This window comes from Misgurnus anguillicaudatus, chromosome 4, assembly GCF_027580225.2.
Source record: "Misgurnus anguillicaudatus chromosome 4, ASM2758022v2, whole genome shotgun sequence".
In the NCBI taxonomy this organism is placed as follows: domain Eukaryota; kingdom Metazoa; phylum Chordata; class Actinopteri; order Cypriniformes; family Cobitidae; genus Misgurnus; species Misgurnus anguillicaudatus.
In genome coordinates, this window is record NC_073340.2 from 3,594,601 (window position 1) to 3,612,307 (window position 17,707).

At 37.5% G+C, this 17,707-nt stretch overlaps 1 protein-coding gene across 4 annotated transcripts in view; it reads left to right on the forward strand.

Moving 5' to 3' along the window:
• Positions 1-17,707, forward strand: part of tanc2b (tetratricopeptide repeat, ankyrin repeat and coiled-coil containing 2b) — a 192,295-nt gene that overhangs the window by 103,306 nt on the left and 71,282 nt on the right. For all 4 annotated transcript variants that reach the window (XM_055176925.2, XM_073866557.1, XM_073866558.1 and 1 more), the window contains exon 3: positions 4,724-4,912. In XM_055176925.2, the coding sequence (XP_055032900.2) occupies positions 4,724-4,912 (189 nt within the window). The remainder of the gene's footprint in view (positions 1-4,723; positions 4,913-17,707) is intronic.

Consider the following 17,707-nt stretch of genomic DNA (forward strand, 5'->3'; position numbering starts at 1 on the left):
TATGCAAATAATCTGCAAATTTGTTTTAAAATTGTAACCCTTTTACATTTAATTGAACCATACGGACACAAAATAATTAACGTCACGTCATTGACCCAAATATATAAAAATACCATTGTAGTTTTCACAAGCTAGATAGTATAAAAGTATTTTAACTTTGAAAATTGTCATTTAAGCTTTAAATGTTCATTTGTGTTTAATCTCATGCATACTGGGAAATGAAATGATTGTTGTTGTTACTAACACTGGCCTACATTGCACGTGTATGCCGTGATACAGTGTTTGACCCTCTGGCAAGTAATATACATCGATCGATTAGGTTGATCTTTCCACGTGCTTTCATGGGCATTGTGTGTGTGGAGGGGACTTTTAATTTCATATCTTTCATATGATGAAATCATAATTTATTTTCAACATTATTTTCTTTCTGTAAGAGAATTTGACTTTCTAAAGAATGAGCTCCTGACCAGACCATACTACAAATATTTACATTGTTGCATTACATGAATAACCGTGCTCTTATTCAATTCTCCAGTATATTTGCCAACTCCACTGATCAAGCTCTATAAAGATGACTGTTGCTCAATGCTCTGTAGAGATGAGCCTAATTCCCATTCATCTGTCCTAATAGTACAGACCAGACATTCCAGTCCCCTGTGGCCAGAAGTAATTGATCCTGCTATCGTTAACTCCATGCTAGTCCATCATTGAACAACTCATTTACAGTAGGCCACTGCATGCTCTCTCTCTCTCTCCCAGCCTCCACCTCTCATAACCACAAAAGAAGTGCAGTCTACAACAGATGTGTGTACAGGCATGAATACAATGCACCTGCATTTCACTTCCTGTCTATCCTCATCAGTCTGTGCTTGATGTAGTCAGTCATTTGATGTCGTCAAGAGTCACTGAAGGGTCATGGGGAAGTTAAAGAAATGGTTTCCTTCAGTTTCACACTTTGCCACCATGAGGAGCAAGCCGTCTTCTCGGCGGAGAAGTGTTGAGGGTCTTTGTGTGAGCACTTTGCTGGGGGTTCTGCACTCTAGAACCTGGTTACTGGACGCCCATTTGCTTGACCTGCTCGAAAAGACTCAAGGACGCCCCACTACCTCTTCCCGTGCTCACTCGCTTTGCTCTTTCTCTCGTACCTCCTCTGCAGATGATGGCAATGAGGGCACCATAGACATTCAGACCTCCAGCCTGGATCCTCTTTACTTCAGTGTACAGGGTAAGCTATGGTTTAGCTTCATCTTTTGCTGAGCATGTATTTTAGAAACTGTCCTGACCTTGTCTCATACTAATTGTGTGACGCTGTAGGTGATTTGGTCAACACCACCCTGGCTAAGGTAGTGTTTAGCTGATCTAGCGTGATGTCCAGCTGGTCTCCCAGTCTGACCAGCTGACAAATGCCAAATCTGCTGCTAAACTATTAAAGAGACCAGCTAGCCACCCTAGTCTAGATAGGTTAGTTAGGCAATTTTCATTTAAACTACTTGTGAAGGTCTCTTAATGCTTATTTTAATAGGATTTAAACACTCGTGATAGACAAGCTACAAAAGCTTCAAAACACACCTTTGTAGTTTTCCAGGATTTTGTGTCATGTTTTTTTAAGGTGATTTGTTGGAGACACTTTACAATATGTTTGTATTTGTTACCATTAGTGAATGCATTTACCAACATGAACTAACAATGAACAACACTTCTACAGCATTTATTCATCTTAGTTCTTGTTCATTTCTTCATTTACTAATTTGCCAATACTTTTTTTCTAAAAGCAAAAGTTGTAACTGCATTAAGTTAAGGCACAATGAACTAACATGAATAATTGTATTATATGTTATTGAACTTTATTGCTACTTGTTAGTTCATGTTACAAAATACAACCTTATTATAAGTGTTACTTTCACAAATTCACAACCCTTTCATTATGTTCAGGATGAAAACATCCACTAAATTAAACAGCTGTAAAAATGTATGGATTTTTTTTTTGCATAAATCTATTAATCAACCCCAGTCCTGATCAAAACTACTAAGGGGGTGTGCACACCAAAGCTTTTAAACGCAGTTGAAAACGCCTGGAGGACACCGAACGCCAGCTTTCTTCAACTGAGCGCTTTGGTTGCTGTGATTCTTCTGCTTTGTTTATCAGTCGTTGAACGTTGCGCCGGTTGGTTGTTGGGATATTTGTCCCGCCCCTCCTCCACTGTGATTGGACGTGACATTGATGAGCTAAGCATTTCACTCAAAGTTGAATATATTTTGGTGCTCGGCTGAAAAACTGGTGAACGCTGACTTTCAGCGTGGAAAAAACGCTAGGGATCCACCTTATGCAGAATTAAACCTCAAGACAACTGATAATGACTTCATTGAATATAAGTCTACATCATTTTAAACATATTTGTAAAATGTACAATTCATAAAAAGAACTTGTGCAGAAAATGAAGAAGAACTTGTGTCCCTTATATTATGCAATTCAATCTATTGTACTTTTCCTTCTAATATTTCTTACATTTACATTTAGTTATTTAGCAGATGCTTTTGTCTAAAGCGACTTACAAATGAGGTAAACAATAGACGCAATTATAGCAACACAAGAACAGCAATACATACAGTAAGTGTAGTGAAAATAGTCTCAAGTCCAACAGAGTATACAGTACATAGCCAAGGGTTGGTTAGTATATATATATTTTAGTATATCGTATTTACACTTTGCATCAGTATACTTTGAATTAATTGTATACCCAGATGACCTACAGCACTACATAAATAAAATAAACATTAAAGTTAGGGATGCACTGGTTGACCGGCCAGAGATCGGAACCAGACTTTTTTTGCGCGATCGGCAACCGGCCGTTTTTTGTATTTTTTCGGCCGATTTTTCCGGAAGTGCACCCGCGTGCAAAGACTACATTTTTATAATTCGCAAACATGTCTTTTGTGTAAAAGCATTTAGAAATCTGTGCGCAGGACATTAAGATTGCAAGCTGCAATGTCTGTAAAGGACTGTCATGATTCTGCCCTCTTGTCCTTTGTTTAATCTGGTCTTGAGGCAGAATCATGACAGACTCATGTTTTGTGTGGGATCACGTGGTCTCAGTATAGTTTTTATTTGACCACGTGTTTCCCTTGTCCTGTCACTTTTACCCCGCTCCCTTGTCATCCTCCCATCCTGATTGTTTTATCATGGTCACCTGTCGTCCTCATTATTTTGTTCCTATTTATAGGTCCTTGTGATTTTGTGTTCATTGCGTGATCGTCTTGCCTTGTTCCTGTCTGTTGCTGTCATTATTCAGTCTGATCAAGTGTAGTACTTTCTGTATTCTAAAGTCAAGTTTGTATTTTATATTTTGTTTATTGTTTATTCTAGTCCTGCTTTTGTTTTTGTTACTTCAGTTTAGTGTTCAGTCGCTCTTGCGTACTCTGGCTTGTTTAGATCTGTTTTGCCCCCCTCGTGGGTTTTGTTTTTCTGTTTTCTGTAAAATAAAGTTTCAGTGTTATCCTCACCTGTGTCTGCGCTTGGGTTCGTCCCCTGCACACCCCTGACAAGGACAAGTTAATCGCAGAGATTCGCAGGGCTCTCAAGTCTCACGCATTCACTGTGAGATACACGCATTTCAGTCAGTTTAAACACTCACACCTTATATTTTTAAGAGACTGATAACTTTTCCTGCTATAAACAATTAATGGACGAGGCGCAGGGAAGTTATCTGTCGAGTTTAGCTGTCTCGAGTTTTTTCTCGCGCTCCTCTGATGTCAATCACGTGGATGCGCGGCACGTGCACGCACAGAGTGAAAGTTAGAAGAGCAAGATCCGATAAATGCTGTAAATAATGCAGGTTTCTTGAATATAGCCAAATACGTGTTAAATTATGCTTGATTTATTAAAAAACTCCCCAACTGCTTTGCAATCTGAAGCTTTAGCTTACCTGAAACTAACGTAGAGGCTTCATGAAATGAATGAAAGGACCAGAGATGTATTTCATTATTATTGTAGTACTGAACATGTAACCTTATCTCTCTCTTAAACACAGCTTAAAATACACGCTGATGGCAAGTGCTGCAATCCTACTTTAATTTTGATACATTTGCATTTTTTAATATGTAGAGCAATTTATTTAATTTGGATAAATTTGTTTGTCTTTTATCAGACTTACCAATTGTTATAAATTATATTTGTGCTGGTCAGTTATGAATAAAGGTAACATTGAACTGCTAGCAAAAACTTGAGAATTTCTCCCCTAACAGATGTTATCTCACTCCAAACTTTTAAATAAAACCTGAGAGGCCTGCATTCACCACAACAAACTTGGTCAGACATTTAAGTTCATCACCTGATAGAACACAATAGGTATCAAAAGTCTGTTGATAATGCAAAACAGGCAAGATCATCAACCCTCACTCAACCATCCATGTCATGGTCTCATTTAACCACTTATGTTTGTATTGAATGTAGCCCACTGCAAAGTTACTGCTTTTAATATTAGATAGTTACAGTTATTGTTTTCAATAGCCAAACCAAGTTTAGCTTGTTAAATGCCAAATAAACATATTTATGTATACTTTCATTCTTTCTTGTTTGTTGCTTGATAAGAAAAAAATCGAATCGGAATCGGCCAATTTGCTTGTTAAGAAAATCGGTATAAAAACCGGCCATGAAAAATCAAGATGCATCCCTAATTATAATAACATCCTTACATTTTTTTCCATGTGTTCTCCAATCCTGTAGGTAGCAGCAGTATAGACAGTGATTGTGCCTTTGAGGGTGAATATGCTGTGCCACCCATTTCCATGGCTGAGGGGGTACAGCACATTCGTCAGATGGAGGGGGTCTCTCGATCTCTGCCCTCATCTCCTCTATTTACCCACCAGAATGCCAGCTCAAGACTCCAGCCTGTAAGGAAGGTCTTCGCCACAGGTACAGAACTCTAAGTGTTATAATTACAAACACAATTTATTTCTTTAGAGTGCTTTTAAGAAGTTTTTCATTATGCAGCTGTTGTGGAGAGAGACAGAGATGCTGTGTTGTATTACTCAGATGCTGTATGTGTGGTGTTGCATGTGTCCACTAGGGTGTGCCAGCCTCATATTCTTGTTGAACACTTCACAGCTCTGTGCAATGCAATGTATGTCTTTGAATTTTTGCCTAGACAAACAATATAATGTCTTTTGCTGAATATACAAGGACTTTTACGTACTTATATAACTGAGCATTTTTGTCTTCTGTGAGCTGGAATACATTGATGGAGTATTACTGATTTGCTGTATTATTGGTATGAGTCACTCGATGGTTCTGTATTTGTTTTTTGTGATGTTAGTGTCAATTATTGCTCTGATTGAAGGTTCAGCTTCATCCAGATGGCACAACTGTTCCAGTAAGGGGTCTATGTGATAAATTGTTAGTGAATCATCTTAACACTCTTTTAGGAGAGCAACAAAAAGTCGTTTTGGTTTACCAGTTTGAGGGTGTATAGTGGTTAGTCATCTTTATTCGTTCCTAGCATTAATTGGAGTGGGATTTTTTTACCTATTTGTAATTCTTCTGTGTACAGTAAGCGGCGATGTGGTGCGTCTCATCTCTTTATGAGCACTGTTTCATCTTGTTTTTTATGCATTTTCTGCATATTTATTAGAACCCTAATTAGGTGTTGCTTTTGCATATATTATGGTTTTATGCATAGAGAAACATGCCATATGGAATGAATGGAGAAAAGCTGATTTTACTCAATTAGATCTGTCAATAGGCATACAATGACAGAAATACAACTTTTACATATAGGGGCAGATTTTAGATTAAGCCAGGACTAGGCCTTGGTTATATGAGGACATTTAACTAATTTCCCGCCAGCCTTTTTTTTTTTTAAAGTTGCCCGCCAGGATTTTTTGTGATTTTCACAAAATGCCTTCCAGGAAAATTTTCTCTAAAAATATATAAACATACAAATATAAAATGAAAGAACAGACCCTCTGCTTTCAAACAAACAATAAACAAACAAAAACGAAAAATAAACGTTTCATCATATCTATATTTTTTTCTCTGCTTATAAACTCTTAAATATGGGTAATTTTCTTCAAACATAATTTTTTTAGCAAAAAGCTGAAATAATTGCATTTTCAGGGCCCGTATTCATAAAGATTTTAAGAAAACTCTTAATTTTGCTTAAAGACTTTTACGAGTCTTAGCTTAAGAGCGATTCGGGACTGATCTGAGAGCAACTCTGAGTAAGAAAAAAAGACAAAAACTTTTATCTTAGTGAGGAGGCGGGGTTGACCCCGTTGCTATGTGTGACACAATCATTTGAAGACTGGGATTGGTTGGTTGTCCAAGAAGAAAGAAAAAAGAGTGCTTTTAATAGGATCTATTATTAGCCATCATATATAAAGTATATATTTTATGTACCATGCTGTTAATGTCATAACTTAACGTATTAGATAGGAAATTAACAGCGACACAATGATTCTGTAAGTTTGTGTGATAACTTTGCTTATAGACATCTGTAAAAGGCCTAAATCATCTTTGCTGCATAGTTGCATTTTTTCTAGTTACCAAATCTGTTACTGTAGTTAATGTAGTAATGACTTTTACTTCTGGCACTATATTATATTATTATGTCTCTAATAAGATCAGTCGCAAACATGATTCCTGCACAATCTAATGTGTTGCATGTTATTAACCGTATATAACTAATGTGTGCAACATTTTTTGTCTCCCTCTTCGTGTTTTGTCCACTTCCTGGTTGGTAAAAAAAACTGTTAAGCCTCTTAAAAGTCCTTGTCTGTGCTCCTAATAATTTTGACCTTAAGACCTCTTTTAAGGGTTAAGATGCTTTCTGAATTACTTTTTTCTTCACTAGGATTGTTTCTTTAATTTTAAGAGTAAACTAAGAATTTTCTTAGAATTGTGTCACTAGGAGCTATTTTTTGCATTAAGATTCTTTATGAATATGGGCCCAGATTCAGAACAATTATCAAAACATTCACGAAGTGTAAAATACATTTTTTGCTTCAGGTTTTTTTAATAAATTGGGTAATCTAGCCATCTAGTGGATTATTGCGGTATTACAGATAACCATAAAAACTCATAAGGAACACGTTTTTCACGTAATTTACGAGATAACTCGTCAATGGCAGGGAAAAGTCAAGTAGATTTACAAACATACCTTACAAAAACAATACTGGTGTGCATCTTGAGACAAAACAATGGCACTGATTTATGTTAAGATACGTCAGAAGATGTTTTATAATTAAAGCAGCTCAAACATACTTTTTAAAGGTTCTCCTGTGTTTTTGAAGCTTTGATTGTGTTCACACTGTGCAATATAACATGTGTTCATAAATAAACATATTTTTCAGACAATTTACTTATCTGTATAGCGCTGTTTTCACTGTCCTAAAAACGAGCTGATGTCTTCCTTGTTATATGAAGTCCCTCCTACAGAAATACGTTATGAGTTCTGATTGTGTAGTTTATTTAGTGTGTTGTTGTGATTTGATAGCAGCTTAGCTTAGCAGAGCCGTTTGAGCTAAAGCTGGTAACTAACGTATTCCTGTGGGCGGAGTTTAATCAATTTTTTTTTATTGATGTCATTCAATCGGGAAGTAGAGGGCTGTAATCCAAACCGGCCGTTCGCTGTAGGCTTTGAAAGGAGATATATCTGGCAGTGAGCTTTATCATTTTCCAGATATTATTTATGGTCTTACAGCAACATTACACACTAACTAAAGTTTGAAAAATGGGATCAGGAAGAACGTGACCTTTAATCTGGGACTAGGATAAACCCTGACCGGGGAACCGCCCCCAAAGTGCCCGATTGGTTTTCACAAAGCTGGAAGCGCAGCCGAACCATGTCCCCATGCTATCAACGTGCACCTATTTATTTACCTTCTTTCCTGGTTAATCTCAATGCACCCCTCTTTGGGATTATCACTCAAAAAAATTATTAATTGGATTAACTCAGTTAAATTGTGGGCAGGATTTTCATCCAATATGAATGTGTACCCCTAACTCATAAAAAACTGCTTTACACAATTATAATATATTGAGTTTGTCCAACTCAGTGTAGTCTGAATTACTCAATTTAGTGTAGTTTGAATAACTCAATTTATTGTAGCTTCAGTAACTCAATGTAGTGTAGTCTGAATAACTCAATTCTGTTATTTTATATAAAATGTTTTTATATCATACTAATTAGCATAAGCACATGTTAGCATGCTAATAATAATAACATGATACTTTGGATGAGCATGTGAGAAGAGACTGATCTCCAAACAGGCACAGTTAGTGCTCATTGAGAGATATACGTCACATCCACAACTTAACCACAAGCGCCACTCTTCTGGTAACCAAACAATTTGAAAAAATATAACACAAATGCTTCTAAACCAATAAGATAAACAGACATTTAACACTATTAGGTCTTTCTCTTTACCTAAAAATGCATAAAATAACACTTGATTAAAAAAATTACTCTCCAAAAGCAGTTGCATGCAAAGCATGCTGGGAAATACAGATCCATGGCCCAGTTAGTAATAGCAATCATTTTTTTGAGTGTAGCCCCTCTCTTCTAGCCTGGTGCAACCAGACTCTCGTACATTCATTTCATTTGTACAGAGAGTCTGGCTCCATTGCAAAGTGTTACTTCCGTTAAGGAGGGTCCTTTGTTGAAGTTTAAAACTATTGGATCTGCCCAGAGTCACTCAGGATCTGCCATAACCAATCGCTAACGTTTGGTCGTGACATATGTCACTCAGTCTGGCGCACGACCTCAACGTCTGCGTTCTTAGCCACTCCCCGCTGGTCGCTGAATGGACCTGCAGATTTTTGCCGGAGAAAACGAAACTCTACACAGCAGTCCCAGACGTTGTTCTGAAGCGAAATGAAAATTAAGCGGAAGAACGTAGGAGGGCGGAGCCAGGCTACCTCTCTTCCCCAGCACCACCTGTCCAGATTCTCCCTATTTCCTTGGAGCAGCATGTATACCTATCCTCTGTAGTTATGTGCATGTTTCAGCAAAAGACTTCACTCATCCCAGCAGCAGCGTGGCAGATAAAGCTTACAGTACAATATAAATACATCCCTTGCCTCATAAAAATGTTAAAACTGCATTGCGAGAGTTGAAGTAATTCAAGAGAAATGACTCTGCAGTACTTTATGTTCTAATGTAAATGTATCCCCCTTTGCTTTTTCCTCTTTTGTTTACCTTTATTGGCCTCATTCCATTAGTCTGTGATTACCTACTGTAGCGGCAGACAAAAAGATGAAAATAGCAGAATGTATCCATCTCTTCACCTTCAGATTTGAACAAAGCCCAGCAAGAGAGCACTGACCTTTTTAACAGATCAATCGCATCCTGATTTAAGCCTCGCAGGATGAGGCAGGGGGTCCGATACAACCCCTCCTCCATCGGTTCAGCCTCAGTGAGCAGTAAAGATGTGTCGTAGCCTCCCTTGAAGAAACACCAGCTCTTGATTGAAAATGCCACTGGGCTTTTGTTTTTAACAGATTGAATTCTGTTTTTGTTAGGTGCATACCGGCAATGGCAATTAACTTCTGTCGATACTTACAGGGAAGCACTTAATTCACCTCTGAACACAACATAGTCAGATGCGGGCCGATTGATGTTTGAGTTTTTATAAAGTTGTTTGTGTCATCTTTTGAGAACATTGTCATTTCTCACCAGTCATTTGCAACCGGTGGGAAAGTAATTGTGATGAGGGTTGACTGCTCAAGCTAGCTGCTCCATGTGTGTCTTTTAGCACAATGTTTAGGACCCTGTCTGTGACATCCAGGCTAAAGTCTCATAATGTAAATCTAGTTAAATTTTATCTAAAGTTTGATTTCAATCTTTGATTCTTTAAACTCTGTCCAGTTGTGAATTAATTACAGTATACATTATGTAAACTAATGCATTTACTAAAGTTAAAGTGCCAGACAGATCCAGTATCAAAAATGACCTGTTTTGCAGTGTGTCATGTAGCTATTCATCAATGTTAACAATGTGGTTAGTGGATAAACCATAACGTGTATGATTAATAAACAGTTGCGGTCAGTGACTTCTTTTTTCGAGGGCGCTCGATGCGAAGTTCATCACAACATGTATGTAGCCCGTCATATGTGTGGTTCGTAATTTTGTCTATGTGTGTTCTGGGCGTCAGGCGATCCAATATGCATCATGTGTCTTGTCAAAATAAGTGCCTGCTTCAGATGCGTCTAAAGGGTTTATGATAAAAGAGACACTCGCGTTTGCCAGATACTCTCATAATACCGCGTTTTCGAGTCATGTTATTTTCAAATCTCTGGCCTGTTGTCTGTCTACGTATGAAGGCAACATTTTGCATAATCTCCGTTTACAGTCTTGCCCGCAAGAAACGAAAACCCTGACCTGCCCACATTCAGCTACAGTAGTTAGTTTGTTACATCATGTCGAGAAGACATTGTGTTTTCAGCTGTAAAGGCAGGTTTGTGTTGTTTTCACTATCAAAGGATGAAGTAGTGAAGAATCAGTGATTAAAATTACTTTACTAAAAGTAAATTTACTTAAGCTGGTTCAGTAGCTACTTTATTTGGAACAACATGTGTCTCCTAACCACAACCTGTAAGTATGATTATTACATTATGGGCCCTATTTTAATGATCTGAAACGCAAGTGCGAAGCGCAAACCGCAAGTGACTTTGTGGGCGGATCTTGGGCGCTGTTGCTATTTTCCCGGCGGGAGAAATAACTCTTGCACCGGGCGCAAATCAATAAGGGGTTGGTCTGAAGTAGGTTAATTATTCATAGGTGTGGTTTGGGCGTAACGTCAAATAAACCAATCAGAACGCTATCCAACATTCCCTTTAAACGCAAGGGCGCAAGTTCCATGGCGGGTTGCTATTATTATGACGGATTTACTAGGCGCACGCCAGGAGCAGTTCACAGCCGAGGAGACCCACGTTCTTGTAAGAGCAGTCAAAGACAGAGAAGTTGTTTTGTATGGGGATGGGAGAAACCCGCCCAAATCAGCGTCGTTTAAACAGGCGTGAGAGGAAATAGCCACAATTGTCTCATCAGCTGGCATCCCCATCGTTGCGCCAAGCACTACAATGATGTCAGGAGACGGGGGAATCCCAAGCTTGCCAGCATAAATCGGGCACGCCGTGTAACGGGAGTTGGATCTGCCTCTACACATGACCTGACGCCAGCAGAGGACATTGCTGCGTCCACCCTCACCGCTGAAAGGGTTTGGGGGCTTTGAAATCGGACCCAAGAAACACAAGCAAGGTCCAACCTTACAAAAGTACCAAAGTACACTTACAAATCAAGTTCATATACATTAAGGTTTCTTAGGAAAACATTTTAATTATTATTTACATAAAATAAACGTAATACAACCACACAACAAACTTATGAAAATATTTTAATCGTTATTTGCATGATAATTTTTTAACGCAGCCACACAATAAATAAAAACTATCACCACAATGCTCACCACTATGATTTCCCTTATCTCATGTGTTAATATTTTTTATTGTAACAATTTATGATTTGCAAAAATAACTGTTGCATCTGTGTAGATTAGATAAGCAAAGTGTGTGCCCGTTGTGCACGCTATACTTTATGGTCAAACATGCGCCCTTAAAATAGCATAATGAACCACATGCAACGCGCCACTGACTTTAGACTAGTTTTTTTTGGTCAGTGGCGCAATTGTTTTTTGAAACTGCAATATAGCATCAGGGATGGTTTGCCCCGGAACACGCCTCCTTTTTTGCGCTGAACCACCCAGGGAGCGCAAGTTCATTCCCTAGTTTGCCGACGTGCGTCTGTGGAGGGAAAAACCCGCTGTGCGCCGGTGCAACATACGAATGATGCATGCGTCAATTGCGTCAATTGCGCTGGGTGCAAGATAGGGCCCTATGTGTTTATTTATGTTATGTGCCCCATTGTTCTGAATGTCTAGTTTATTGTAATGTCTTATCAGTAAGTTGTGCTAACAATGCATGTTGCAGTTAAACTACTGTTGCTGTTTAGCTGTTGCCCGTTTAGCTTACATACTTGCTTACATGAGGGTAAAAATGTTAGGGTCTGTCATTGTTTTTATTACTTGGATTAATGATGAATGATGTTTATAGATGTTGGATTTCAAATCTTAATGTCTTGCCAGTAAGTCACTTTAGCACTAGGTCAATGCATGTTGCACTATTGTTGGACTGTGCGGCGACTGTGCCAGCTGCCCAATCAGAGCAGAGTAGGCTATCGAACACACGCACAGCTCCACATCCGATATGACCAAACTTAAGGCAATTCTGTCCATGCAGTCAAGCCTGTGACGTATCTCTTTGATCCGTCCATGCAAAACAATGCATATACTATTTATTGGCATTCTTAAAGTAAAGTATGGAAACCTTGCCATTTAAAACACAAATTATTTTACATATGGTTCAGAATTATTGACTTATATTTGTACTGGATGAGAAACAAAACACAAACCTTAAGATGTCTGTATTGTTTGTTTAGTAAAACTGTTAATGAAATGATCATGTTAAAGGTATTGCAGAGGATTTTCTTTTTCCGGGTGGATCATCAAGACTATTGGTCCTCCTAGTTGTCAATCAAGAGTGTTGCCCATTTGCATTTTTTTAAAAAGTGGAGAAGGCGGTTCTTTTCTAACATTCGAGAAAATCCTCCGCTACACCTTTAAGACATATTTAAGGGATTGTTGTTTTATTCATGTTCTCATACTTATATATCAAGCTCTGATGTTACAAATACCAGGGTTCTTCAAGCGAACAACTTCTTCTATCCTCTTTTTTGTGTTTGTTTTTGGAATTGATTGCTCGCATTGCACCCTGACGATTCAAAGAATAGTGCAACAAAGAGCGCGGAGACTAGCGTTGCAGACCAAAGCGCGAGTATAAACAAACCTTGAATCTTTCAACGGCTTTGCACGAATCGTTTGGGATCTCTGAGAAATTCAATTAATAGTAAATTTAAAGTAATATAAAATGTATATTTTGAGAAAATTAGGAATTTAAACCTTTTGTTGGGGACTTATTACAATACCAGGGAAGCTTAGAAATTGAACCTGACTGTCACTTTAACAAATACAACCTTATTGTAAAGTGTTACCAAACAAACTAACAAAACTAGCATAAGTGAAGCGGTCAACAGTCCTAAACCCGCCCACAAAAAAAGTCCCAATGTTTACAAACTGTAAAAGAGTCTATATAGCAATTAAGTACTCAGCTGAAGAAACGCTGGCAAGCGCTTTGATGGACACAGGGCCTTACTCAGTCAATATTATAATCAGTATTGGGGAAAGTTACTTTTAAAAGTAATGCATTACAATATTAAGTTACTTAAAAAAGTAACTAATTGTGTTACTAAGTTACTTTTAATGGAAAGTAATGCTTATGTTACTTATTATTAGTTACTTTTGTGTCACTTTTTCTTGGCTGAGGCTTGATCTCTTTCAGGACTTGCAGGTGTGAAAAGTTCTGCATTCAGAAATTGCATTTTCATCACAAAATTGTTGAGCTCTGGCCTGCCATCTCAGTTTCTGACACAAACTGTTCCCACACAGGCATGTACGCATAGAGTGCATAATGTGACTATGTTTAGTTTAACTAAGTACAGAATATTTTTTATCGAATTAATAAAAGTAATTTGCATTTTTTTAAAGTAAGTCAAATATTAATGTGTACATTAAAAAGTAATGCGTTACTTTACTCGTTACTTCAGAAAAGTAATATTATTACGTAATGCATGTTACTTGTAATGCGTTACCCCCAACACTGATTATAATTTTTACAAAAATGATTTTCACATATTGTAAATAACATGCCTACAACTATCCTAACACACTGCATATGTACTCTGAAGCCGGTTTGATTTAAATGTATTTGTTTAGCTAACAATGTGAAGTTACATGATTTGTTGCATTTATTTATTTATTTTATCAATCAATGTTTTATCCTGCTGTCCTTGAAAGACCTGCCATTGATTTTTGCATCACAACTTGTTTATTATTTTTAGATGATTGCTGTTTTCCTTGTTTGGATTATACAACTCCTCCTAGATTTCAATTCTCATCCTACTTCAGTTTTTAAACCCAAATTAACTTCCACAATCAATAGCATTACTGCCATCCATATTGATCCCTATTGAAAATTTCATTTTCTATCAATGCCCATTAATTGGCTTGACAAAATGACATCACCCCCACCACCTTCTGTGATTTCAGTCTGCCTCCACTTTTCTCTCTCAATCTATAGCACAATTACACAGACACGATTAACCCTTGAGCCAAAGCCCTGTTTTTCTGTTTTCTTTTAGAGAATAAAGGATCATTGAACAACATCTTGTGGTAAAACACAGCACAGGGACCACCTCAGAATAGGATAACTTGCTAGATCTTTCTACCTTTATACTCTTTTGACTCATCCAAATCACTTTTCAATTACATCCCCTTCCCCCAGCCCCAGGTCCTCCCACAGTCGATCATTTGTTCAGCTAAATGGAAATGTGACATTTATGACTTGGAATCTTTCTCAGGTGAACAGGTTCAGAGAGAGAATAAGCCCACATTATAAAAAGACGCCAGTAAAATGACGAAGAGCTTAAAAAAGAAGCTCACAGTCAATGTGAATGTTTTGTTCTTTAGGATGATAGACAAATCAGGGCTCTAGACTGCACTTTAAATGGTTGCATTCCCGAGCAAAAATATGTATTATTCATTTGCGATTTTCGTGTTTTTTTCAAGATCGCCACTGTTGACAATGGAAATTACGTTACGTATGGAATCATGTATAGGCAGCCGGTTGTGATCGCAGGAATAAACCCCGACAGTGTGATCAGGACCCGATGCAAAGCAAAAGGTTATTAGTTGTCACAACTGGCCAATCAGAATCAAACATTCCAACGAGCCGTGTAATAAGTAAGGGATAATGTAGAGGCAGCCGGTAGTTATTGGGAAATAAGCCCCGACAGTGTGATCAGGACCCGACGCGAAGCGGAGGGTCTTGTATCACACTGAAGGGGCTTATTTCCCAATAACTACCGGCTGCCTCTACATTATCCCGCTTATTACACGGCTACTTGCCACATAAGAAAAAAAACTGGACATGAATATGAATTTGAAACATTTTATTGGCATATTTGTTTTAAATTAACATTTTTATCCTTCCGCGAACTTTGCACAGATGCATAAAATGATCGTAATACCTTATTAAGATCCGCTGCTTCATACTTGTCTGTCTCCATTTTTTCACTTTTAGCCAGTCTTTGAGAAGTTTTAATCCCCATTCTGTATTTTTGTGTGTGTTGGCTTCGTAGCTGTCATGCTCTATTTTGTCAAGTTCAGTCTCAGTAAGCTGTCTGTGTCTTGTCGTGGTTGCCGAGTGTTTGTCACAAGATGGCGCCAAACAGACAGTAATCTAATCTTTATTGATCTTTATTGGCGCGGAGCGATTTCACTCGTGCAAGTAGTCCGGCTATGCGTTATTAATTTGGAGCGGTTATTATTTGAAAAGAACGAACCTGCAAATGTCTCAACTGACCAATCAGAATCAAGCATTCCAGAGAGCCGTGAAATAAAAATGTATATTTGTGTGTTGTGCATGCAGCAGTAGCCTATCACATCTTGTTACAGTATGTTGATGTAATAAAATGGGATTCTGTGTGTAAAAGTTTCACAGAGTTAGTGAGCCAAAGTAAAATAAAATAAGAGATACAAAATATGGAAACCCATCTCAAAAAGAGAAATATCAGACTTTTCAAACAATCATCATTTTTGTCAAGCGTCAGCGCTGATGACACATCTGCTAATGAACAAGCAACTCCAGCTGTGCCAGCATGTAAGAAAGAGAGAACGACAGAGACAGAGGATCATCTGTCAGTAAACGTGCAAAATAGATTTCATGACAGGGAACGCACAAATAAATTATAATTTGGTACGTGCAGTGTCTCATGCGTGTGAACTGAAAGGTCTAAAATTCAACACATATAATTTGTGAAGAGCTGCCGTTTACCTCTCAGATATTCTAACTCTGATAAACGTGGTTACAATTTGTATTCAATAAATGAATGGTTATTTAAAAAGAAAGGGAATGTTAATAAAACATGGTTACTTTACTTTTACTATGGTTAATTTTCTAAGGAAAAAACTGGGCAGATGTGCGGGTGCGCGGGGGAAAAACTAGCGTGGGGTTAGTTGTAACACGAACTGTTTACATTGTTGCACACGATTGAGCAATTTGATTTTCCGTTTTTTTTCACACTGCCAAAAGACGATCTCACGCAAATTATTGGAAATGTATAATTTTTTCCAGACAGTTATTAATGAATGAGTGTTTTGGTGGCATGTAAGTAAATTTTTTCATCACATGTTTTTTTCGTTTTTTAAGTTGGGTGTGTAAGATACCAAATCTAATGCTATGTCATATTAATCAGTGTGTTGTTGACTAAAACATAGCATTGTTTTGAAATAAGTCTGCAGCTATTAGCAACTTTTTTGGTGGGCTTGAAAATATTTTGACCCAGCGGGGTTAAAAGTAACGCTGTATTACAACTAACCCCTCCCGCTAACGTTAGCTTAATTCTTGCTGTTGTTTTAAACACTAATGATTGCTGGCTGCCAACAAAATAAATGTGCCTGTCTAATCAAAAATCATGTGTCAAATTTATTTTTGTTCATATCTTTAATATTGATTGAGGTCACGTCAAGGATTGAAATCATAATGAAATGAATGCCTAAAATCAGACTTTGATGCTCATTATCTCAGAGATTTGATTTTGTAGTATGATGGTTACAGACTGGGTCACTTATAAAAAAAATGTTTTGTCATAATTGTGCTGCTTTTTCTCACATATTTAGTATACATTTGTATCCATTTATAATTGAACTATTGTTAGAAAAGGGCTGGATGAATGAATACAGTGTGGATACCTGTCTAATATAGACAGATATATAAACAATATCCATTTCAAGTATATAGACAAAATAGTATTGAAATATTTGCCTGCAAACTTAATTTTCAGCAAGTGTTACAACTAACCCCCTGACTGTTATAATTAACCCCACCTATGGGGTAAGTTGTAACGTTTGCACTTCTGTCACGTTTGGTGTAATAGAAACAAACTTCAAATGTTCATTTGTAGCAGAGATGTGTGTGTTGCTTGTGTATAAATATAATTAAAAAAAGCGTTAGGTTGTGCCCCGCTCTCTTCTACACATTAAAAAAATAATTGTATTGTTTCAAAAATAAAGTTAATTCTTATGTGGCATTTAAAAAATAATTTGGCACCTCTTTTTGCCTTAGGAGCACGTGGCTCCTATAAGTGATGTGTTTCTTGAATGCTTAAAGTCCCAAAGAAATCAAAACTAATGTAAAATTGTTATTATATATAAAAATATATAATGAACAAGTTTTCTTTAAATTCATGTGCCTTTATATACTTCAGTCAAAATCTGAAAATGTACTTCCGCCCTCTTGTGGGGATCATTCTCTGATGATGTCAGCTAGACCGTTTGGGCGGTACCATCAGTTAACTTCTCCCCCTCCACCTATGCTGCCAGTTACATTCCTGAATGAAACACTTACTTTTCTTATCCAATCAAAGCACAATGGAAAACATAAGCCACGTCCTTTATTTTCCTCATGTCATATTCTGTTTCATTCTGAAATACATCACAACACGGAAGCGATCGCGACTTTGGGTTCATGAGGACTTTA